The sequence below is a fragment of the Perca fluviatilis genome, chromosome 2, assembly GCF_010015445.1.
Source record: "Perca fluviatilis chromosome 2, GENO_Pfluv_1.0, whole genome shotgun sequence".
NCBI classification, from domain to species: domain Eukaryota; kingdom Metazoa; phylum Chordata; class Actinopteri; order Perciformes; family Percidae; genus Perca; species Perca fluviatilis.
In genome coordinates this window covers 7,560,829-7,570,718 of record NC_053113.1, presented here as the reverse complement: position 1 = coordinate 7,570,718, position 9,890 = coordinate 7,560,829, and the positions used below count along the sequence as shown (strand labels likewise).

General features: G+C 43.6%; 1 protein-coding gene across 2 annotated transcripts in view; it reads right to left on the bottom strand.

Annotated features, from left to right (window-relative positions):
* Positions 1-9,890, bottom strand: part of ece2b (endothelin converting enzyme 2b) — a 35,620-nt gene continuing 25,730 nt past the window's right edge. For both annotated transcript variants that reach the window (XM_039776913.1, XM_039776922.1), the window contains 11 exons: positions 7,176-7,318; positions 6,338-6,452; positions 5,204-5,314; positions 4,908-5,006; positions 4,750-4,827; positions 4,030-4,133; positions 2,798-2,908; positions 2,615-2,682; positions 1,800-1,990; positions 1,326-1,421; positions 1-726 (listed from right to left, as the gene is read on the bottom strand). In XM_039776913.1, the coding sequence (XP_039632847.1) occupies positions 550-726; positions 1,326-1,421; positions 1,800-1,990; positions 2,615-2,682; positions 2,798-2,908; positions 4,030-4,133; positions 4,750-4,827; positions 4,908-5,006; positions 5,204-5,314; positions 6,338-6,452; positions 7,176-7,318 (1,293 nt within the window). In that variant the 3' untranslated portion in view covers positions 1-549. The remainder of the gene's footprint in view (positions 727-1,325; positions 1,422-1,799; positions 1,991-2,614; positions 2,683-2,797; positions 2,909-4,029; positions 4,134-4,749; positions 4,828-4,907; positions 5,007-5,203; positions 5,315-6,337; positions 6,453-7,175; positions 7,319-9,890) is intronic.

The window sequence follows — 9,890 nt, the reverse complement described above, 5'->3', positions numbered from 1 at the left end:
AGGTAATGTAAGTCAATGGAGGCCAAACAGCATTGATTAACACGCTAAAAAGCAAGTATGTGTCTTGATAACACGGCAATAATGGCATACGAATTGGAGTGTCATACATACGCCATTTCATGAGATCCGTCTGAACTATGAGGTTTTGGCTCACAGGGATTTCTTTTAAATACGTTTACGTCATTATTTGAAGCTTTGGTGTTTTAATGTTTGACACAAACATCCGAGATTGTAACATTACAGAAACACTAATATAAGAAATATCTGTGTAATAACAGTTGTATGACTGTATATTTAACTAGAAAAAACTTTAAAAAAAAGGTGACAAATGTAAAAAAAAAAAAGCTTCAAAAAGTGAGCGAGAAAAAAAAAAGTGACAAAAACATTGCCTAAAATTCACAGGGATTTGAAGCTGTGGCGTTTTAATGTTTAACATCTGAGATTGTAACATAGATATGAAAGAAAAAACAGAAACTTGTAACAGGTCTCCTTTAACAGACTGAGCGAATAGGCCCAACCCCGTCCCCCCCCTGCGATTGGCCGGTGTGTCTACCAGACCTCGCAGCGCTGCCCTGTGTTCATTGGCGTCCCCTCGGGACAGTTGAAGTGGCGGCTGAAGTCTGGAGAGTTGGCGAGTGTGCCGATGACTCGGTACCGCGGCGGGCTGTGGGGGTCGGTCATCAGACCCTCGTGGGCGCTCTCGGGGGTCCGGACAGAACACCACACCTGGAAAACATACAACACACACACACACACACACACACACACACACACACACAGGAGAGTCAAACATTAGCAGCGGCGCTGCTGCTGCTAGCCATGTCTGTACACATTTATGTTTCCCATTGATAAAATAAAATAGTGTGTTCTTCAACTTTATTTTGTCAATATTTTTGTGTTTGTATATTTGTTTGCACATAATATACATTTCAATTCCCTTTCCTGAGATAATAAAGTACATGTTATTGCTTTATCAGAATTCAATTGAAATACAATTTAAAAAGGAGTTCAACAGATTACATTAAATATCTGCATTTAGGTCAAAACCTAGAATTTTTCAAACATCAAAATGTCATTTATTAAATGTATTCGTGTCAAAATGACATATAAACATCTTTTCGTATTTTTTTTGCCTGGAAACGCTTCCAACACGATTGTTTGTCATGTGAAAAATAGGTGTGTTTTCGGCAGTGTGCAAGCTCTAATCTGCTAACATGGGAGCCGAAATAAAAAACGGACACGCCTCGCAGCTGACACGCTTACGCCACGCAGGCAGTGTGCAGGAGGCCTAACTGAGATGTTGTTGTATGTCATCAATGTCTCACCTGAGCAAATCCTACGAAGAAGAGCTGATCATTGGTCAGGTTGACGGCAGGAAGCTTCTTCTCCGCTCCGTTCTTCTGGATCCACGACTGATAGGCCTGAACACATCAATATCGACTACTGTAATAGTGTTTGGGGAGCAACATAGCTTTCATTCCGCCGTGATTCAAGAGAGGTTTTTGAGAAGGATTTCACACTAACACACAGGAAATATTTAATGCTGTCTATAGACAACGTAAAATGTTTAAATTCATGAATAACAGGCAAGATCTCCCAGACACATTTCACATTCATAAAACACACACACACACACACACACACACACACACACACACACACACACACACACACACACACACACACACACACACAGCCTTGTCATCAGCATATAACGTGATTCTACATCTGGAGAAGCAGAACATAGGCCATCAACAGAAACAAAAGTGCGGTTCAGTTTGTGTCAACATCATACTAACATTGTATGCAGCCTTCAGTCCTCCGTTGTCGGCGATGTTTTCTCCGAGTGTCTGTTTCCCGTTGACGTGTTCTCCGTTGACGGTGTAGCGGCTGTACTGATCAGTCATGCACTCTGTTCTCTGGCGAAACGCCTCCACCGAAGAGTTCTGCCACCACGGCCTCAAGTTACCTTCTTTATCGTACTCACGACCTGGCGGCAGGAGGGAGATATCCTAACGTCATTTTACTCTTTCATTTACTTCTCTCTGTCACGGCAATCCAAAACGTTCACTGTGACATTTTTAGGGATGCACCGAAGCCAGAATTCAGCTTTGGATTCAGACGAATATTGGACTTTTTGACGGGGTTGGGTTTCTGCCGAACCTTAGAATTTTTTCCCACCAAACCGAACCCTACGCTTGCACTACGCGCACTACACTAGTCGACGTAATGACGGCGCCATTGATTAAGGGAAGAGGTTTACATAGTTGGACCGTTCAATGCAGTAGGCTGTGAGAAAGTGAAAATGGAACTGGTGAGCAGAAAGTGTTGTTTGGCAGTACTTTCACTCAAAAGAAGGCCATTCAAGTCCAGCTACATGTTCAATTTGCAATGCCGATTTGTCTCGTGGTGGCAAGGACCCTAAACCAGCGGTTTTCAATAGGTGAGGTGCACCACCCCTGGGGGGCACCAAAGAGCCACAGGGGAGGTGCAACACGCAAAGAAAAAAATGACTGTATGAAGCTGTATTGATATCGGTAATTGTGCGTGCATGTATTAGCTTTAAAATACGTCATTTCCTTGTCCCAAGTCAACAGGAAGTAAACAAACTCACCCTGATCATCGAAGGCGTGCGTGAGCTCGTGACCCATCACCACCCCGATCCCACCAAAGTTCAATGCCCTGAAACAACAAACATCATCACTTCTGTAAGTATTTACTGTTAAACAGGTGTTATAGGTCAGACAGACAGAAAGATAGGCAGACAGACAGACGGTAGATGGAGAGGTAAACAGACTTGGGGTGGTCGTGGGCGTAGAAAGGGGCTTGCAGGATCCCGGCGGGGAAGACAATGCCGTTCTTAGTGGGCATGTAGTACGCATTAACTGTAGGAGGAGTCATACTCCACCTGAGAGGGAACAAGGAGAGGAAACAAGGAGAGGAGTTAATGTAGGCTCCTACCAGTCACCCAAAATGCACACAGAGTCGTATTCACAATTATCTTCAGAAGAACACCTGCCAACACTCCTGGTGGTTTGCGCAGGAGTCTCTGTGCTTTTAATTCTTTCACCAGCCTGCTCCTGATTGGTCGTTTGTCCCGCTAATCTCCTGATGTCATAAAGATACACTGTGGGCCCTATCTTGCACTCAGCGCAATTGACTTTGTACACAGACGCATGTATTATTCCTATTTTGCACCCGACGCACAGCGACTTTTCCCTCCACAGACGCGCGCCAGTAAATTCAGGAAGGTATTTGCGCTCCCGGGCGCAGTTCAGCGAAAAGAGGAGGCGTGTTCAGGCGCAAACATTCCCTGGTGCTATTTTGCAGTTGTTCAGTTATTCAGATTCTATTTTAGGGGCGCATGCTTGGTCACAATGTAGCGTATGCACAACGCGCACACACTTTGCTTCTCTCATCTACACGGATGCAGCAGTTCCCATTTCTGCAAACCATACATAATTACAAAGAAAAATATTACTGAAAATGCGCTTCAGGTGTTTGGATAGGTCAGGAGGCACGTTGTAGCTTGTTGTGTTTTACCCAACATTTCCATGAATCATGGATGTGTTGATGACATAAATGAGGAAATATTAGAGGACTTAAGGAGACGTGATGTTTAACTACGGCGGGATTGGAGTGGCAATGTGCGATGTGCTCCTGGTGGAGCGGGTGGACGGAGATGGAGTGATGGGAGGAGGAAGGGGCACAACAGCAGCAGGTGGTGCAGGTGGTGCAGGTGGTGCTCCCGCTGTCCGCTTAGATTTGCGTTGGGCGCAAGAGTCATTCATCCAGCCGGTGTAATAGCAACAGCGCCCGAGATCCGTCCACAAAGCTATTTGCGTTTCCCGTTTGACACTTGTGTTTCAGATCATTAAAATAGGGCCCTATGACTCAAATGTGTTTCAGACTGTAGGATGTGTGTCGTGGTACTACCTGACAACCCAGCTTTCAAGATTTCAGCCGAAGTTTTGTGAATACGACTCCTGACTAAATGTGTCTCTGTGTGTGTGTGTGTGTGTGTATTACTGGTCTTTGTTGGGAGTCTTCCTTAGCTGGTCGGCCATCACTCGGGCTGAGAAGTTGTAGAAGTTCAACATGTTCTGGAAGAAGCTGTCGTCCGACACTTCATACTGAAACAACAACAACACAACACACACACACACACACACACACACACACACACACACACACACACACACACACACACACACACACACACACACACACACACACACACACACACACACAATAAACTTGTCTGCATTACAACAAAGTCTAACTGACTTTTATTTGAATTGCTTTTTTGTTGAGAAGGATCCGGTTTGTTGGTCCATTTTTTGCAGATTTTAAACAAATTAAAATTAAGTTTCTCCACAAACAGAAAAGCACACTGCAGATGTTCCTGATGGATCACCGCTGAAAACTATAAAAACTAAAAAACATCTGCAGATTCTGGGTGTGATGATAAGTTTGACTTTATCTTTTTTAACATCTTCAATAAATTGAATAAAAAAACAGCAGGGGGCAGCAGAGAGCCACAAAACTGCACTCAAACAACATCAACCTCATCAACCTGACTCCCTCTCCCACCTGTCTCCCTGTCTCTCGTTCCCACTTGTGTCTCTGTCCCACCTGTCTTCCACTTTCCCGCCTATCTCCCTGTCCCGCCCTGTCTCCCTGTCTAGCCTGTCCCACCTGTCCCAGGTAAATCAGACATGATCATGATGTCACTGTGATGTCACTCACCCCGTCGTAAACATCGTCCAGCTCTTTGGGCTCCAGGATGAACTCTGGGAACCCGATCATATCGTAGATCGCATCGGCCTAAAGAGGGACAAAAACCGTTAACCATGTCTGTCGGTCTGTCTCTCTGCCTCTGTGTGTGTGTCTGTCTCTCTGCCTACCTTCTCTTTAGCAGCCTTTCTCGTGTGGCTGTCCATCCAGCTGAGTCGGTCCAGAGCGTCTTTAAATGCTGAGCGGATCCCATTGATCATCTCCTCGGCCTGAGAGAGAGACAGACAGGCAGGCAGGCAGAGAGGCAGACAGACAGGCAGAGAGAGAGACAGACACACAAACAGAGAGACAGACAGACAGGAAGGCAGTTAGAGAGACGGACAGGAGATGAAATTTTCCCTGCAGTTGAAACAAGACGGTGATGATCATAATCATCATCATCATCATTAGTCAGGTGTAAACTCACTTTTTCTTTGCTGTGTTTGTCGAATGTCGCCTTGACGAAGAGCGCTCCCAGAGCGAAGCCCAGCGTGTCATCCGTGTTCCCGATGCACGTCTGCCAGCGGGGGGTGCATGACTGCAACACAACCAGTTACAGCCAGTTAGGAACCAGTCACAGCCAGTTAGAAACCAGTCACAGACAGTTAGGAACCAGTCACAGCCAGTGAGGAACCAGTCACAGCCAGTGAGGAACCAGTCACAGCCAGTGAGGAACCAGTCACAACCAGTTAGGAACCATAGACTTTACAAATCATGGACCAAACGTGTGGGTCTGAAAAGTGAAGTCAACGCTGAAGCTACTTAAAGCTGTATTCTCTCAAATTTTAGGTTGAAATATGGAAGTAAATCTGTTTCATCATATTTTTAAATTAAAAAGCACTGAATGTTTTGCCTCTGAACAATTAATTTTCCCCTTTATTTTTCAATGTTCAAGAAGTCAACGTTAAAACTTCAATATACCAAATTCAGCTGCAAAATACAATGCATAAAATTCAGGGTTAACATCCGGGAACCCAAGGAAACGCAGAGGATCCTAGATCGAGAGTGAGCCATAGCGGCTTGCCGTTGTGATCAATTAGAAGCTTTTTACAATTTTCGTCTCCAATTTCGTCCCTAAATTCACTTCAGAGACTTTTTTATGTGAGAAATCAGCTGTGTAGAGTTCTAACATGGACAGTTTTATTGCACATTAGCTCGGAGCTAGCAGTAACTAGCAGCAGTAAGTAACTTGATCCTGTACTGACTCTTATATAACTGAGAAGTTAAAGTACCTTCTTGGTCCCGTAGAGACTGTAATATAACTGAGAAGTTAAAGTACCTTCTTGGTCCCGTAGAGACTGTAATATAACTGAGAAGTTAAAGTACCTTCTTGGTCCCGTAGAGACTGTAATATAACTGAGAAGTTAAAGTACCTTCTTGGTCCCATAGAGACTCTAATATAACTGAGAAGTTAAAGTACCTTCTTGGTCCCGTAGAGACTGTAATATAACTAAGAAGTTAAAGTACCTTCTTGGTCCCATAGAGACTCTAATATAACTGAGAAGTTAAAGTACCTTCTTGGTCCCGTAGAGACTCTAATATAACTAAGAAGTTAAAGTACCTTCTTGGTCCCGTAGAGACTCTCCAGCAGTTTGTCCTGAGCGTTCTCGAAGCGTTGATCCAGACTGGCCACACTCTTCTGAACCAGTGTCCACATCATGTAGTTATTCAGCAGACTGAGGACACAGAGACAGGTGAGAGACAGACAGACAGGAGAGACAGGTGAGAGACAGGCAGGCAGGAGAGGTACAGGCAGGAGAGAGACAGGTGAGAGACAGACAGGTGAGAGATGGACAAAGAGACAGGTGAGAGACAGAGAGAGACAGGTGAGAGACAGATAGGCGGGCAGGCAGACACACAGGCAGAGAGACAGGCAGGAGAGAGACAGGTGAGAGACAGACAGACAGAGAGAGAGACAAAGAGAGACAGGTGAGAGACAGACAATTTATAGGATAGAAGTTGTTGAGCATAACTTTTGGTACGATATACGAACCCGTTGAAAAGATATAAATATATTTTTTGGGTTGTAGTTGATGAATATGTGTTATTCTGTCAGAAATCAAATACAGTTTGGGCTTTTTAATATGTAACGAAGGATCTTTACGTCTGTAAAAACTTATTTTACTTTTTTTTCTCTATTTTGTAATTTAAGAAATGTATTTACAGTTTTAAACTTTAACAGTTTCATTATAAAATATCTATAAATAAATAGATGAATATTTTATTAATGTATTCCAACTTCTGTCTTTTTGTGTAAATACAAATAAATTTTCTTTGAAGAAATGCAAATTTTATGGGTAATTCCCAGTCATGTTCTTTTCCCTTAGACATGTAAATTAAATCTAGGTTTGTAATTTATTTTTGATATTTTGGTGTATTTTGGGGCATTTGTGTCTGACCTGCGGTCCGTCTTGTTGATGAGTTCCGACACCTGCTGCAAGTATTCTCGGGCATACAAGACCACGGGCTCGGTGTCGTTCAGATCCAGAGGAGACAGCGAGAACGACAGGAAGTCCAACCAGTCAACGGCCGGCGCCAGCAGCTGAAACACACCAACGAAGAAGAGACATTAACCACAGAGGAACGGCGATCAAATCTGAATCCTTCAACCACATAAAGTTAATCAATACACTCATATTTTTATATTTATATTTCCTGTGGACAGTTGAGAACGTCCGATAAAAATTCTCATTTGGGCCGGCTGAGGACTATGGTTAACTGCTCGGATGTTTGTGTCGAATGTTAAAAACATTCGTTATAAAAGATTTAGTCTATATCCACAACTTTCGTTTCCGGGATTGCTCCATTGTTGTCTCCTTCCTCTGTCTCTGTGTTGGCGTTCTAACCTCCGGTGGATTTGTGAGGACTATGGTTAACTGCTCCTCAGATCTCTGCAGGGTAAATCCAGACAGCTAGCTAGACTATCTGTCCAATCTGAGTTTTCTGTTGCACGACTAAAACTACTTTTGAACGTCTACATGTTCCACCAAAACAAGTTCCTTCCTGAGACTATTTAGCAGAGGCACCGTGGCTCCGTCCAGAGCTTAGCCCCGCCCAAGATGATTCTGATTGGTTTAAAGAAATGCCAATAAACCAGAGCACGTTTTTCTCCCATCCAGGAATGCTGTGTGGACTAGCCAGACCCTCCTACACAGCGCTGTGGATATGTATGACTATAAAAGAGACTACCTTAACCCTCCTGTTGTTCTCAGGACTAATCTGACCCATTTTCAAAAAGTTTCTATGTCAGAATTTTGTGTTTCTTTCAACCAAATTGTCAAAAACGCTCTTTGCAAGTAAAATAAATGATCAGTTCACTACTTTCATTGAATTTTGGTGTTTTATTCAATTGTAAAGCATTTGAAAATAAATTGATAAAAGAACATTGAAAAAAAAGGGACAAAAATGTCAGAAAAACAACATTTTAAAAAAAACATAGAAAATAATTGACAAAAACATCGGGAGAAGTGACATAAAGTATCGAAAAGTCGACCAAAACATTTTGACCAAGAAAAACCAACAGTTGCATGGTCGACGGGGAAACAAGATGAGGGTTAAAAGATGAACTAGAAAACGCATTTCCTGCAGAAAATGCGTGTGAATGCTGAAAACCTAACTGGATTGCACTTAAAAGTCATGGGCCCTATCAATCTAACGTTAACGTTAGGACACAAACATGTGTCTGCAGACTTTATGTCTCCAACAGCTGATTTAGGAGTCTGAGATTAACTACAGTGTCTGGCAGGGGCGGGGCTACACCCTCAGTACAATGGGGGCAGAGCTTCATCGTGGGGCCCTCTGCTACCAAGTCATTTTAAAATTATAACCGTTAAAAAAAAAAAAAAAGGTAAAATATCTGATGAATGCATATGTTATAATGTGTCACTTGTTGAGCCAAGTAAGCCTATAAGTCAAATAAAACACAAAGGAAGACACATTTTTTGACAAGTTTGTATTGACGAACAAAGCAAACAATTTGACAGTCAAGTAAAATATTTTCAGCACCATCGCTGTCCATCAGCTGTCGCTTTCCGTGGTGCTGAACAGGCCAAGTGCACTCAATCAGTGCCACACTATATAATTGACATGGCACTATTATAAATATGATTGATAACAAGAGCTGGACTATCACAACGTGATAAGATCTACGGCGTTTTAGGGACCCCTAATTGACACGGGGCCCTGGGGCGGCCACACCCACACTATCTCTGCTACTGGTGTCTGGTGTTAGTTTGTAGTCCCTTATGTGGACAAGTCTCTTACTGTGCCAGTGGTGACTGAGGACACAGAGACTGACAGGTAAGAGGCAGGCAGGCATGCATGCAGACAGACAGGGAGGAGAGAGATAGACAGGTGAGAGACAGACAGTCAGGAGAGGGACAGACAGATCGGTGAGAGACCGTCAGGCAGGCAGACAGGCAGGCAGAGAGACAGTCAGGAGAGAGACACACAATCAGGAGAGAGAGGTGACAGACAGACAGTCAGGAGAGGAGAGAGATATGTGAAAGACAGAGAGCCAGCAGAAAGACAGAGAGAGACAGGTGAGAGACAGAGTCTGAGATTGGCATATGTCTAACTACAGTGTCTGGTTTTAGTTCCTAGTCTCTTATGGGGAGAAGTCTCTGCCTGTGCCAGTGGTGACTGAGGACACAGAGACAGACAGGTGAGAGACAGGTGAGAGACAGACAGAGAAGTCTTATGTGGAGAAGTCTCTGCCTGTGCTGGTGGTTTCTGTGTTCCTTTAGTTTTCTCCATGTTTTTGTGTTGCATTTATTTTTTTTCCTGTGCTTTGGATTTTCACCAGCTTACATTGTTTGTAAGTTCTCCTTGTGTTCTTTCATTAGATTCCTTTCTACCAACGGCTGCCCTTCTCCTCGCCTCATTCTGCATATGGGTCCAAGTCTGAACCTGCCGTGATATTATAGAGATGGTTATATTTCATGTTTGCACTATGTAACAGAAATGAAAATAACTCCACTGGGAACAGTGGCCTGTGGAGTCTCAGTGGAGTCATTTTCAGTAATCCTGATTGTGTGGGAGCAGACTGCACCACCCTAGGGGGACGCACCAAGATGAAAAACTAATCCCTGCTGTCTGCTTCAAACAGTCAAACA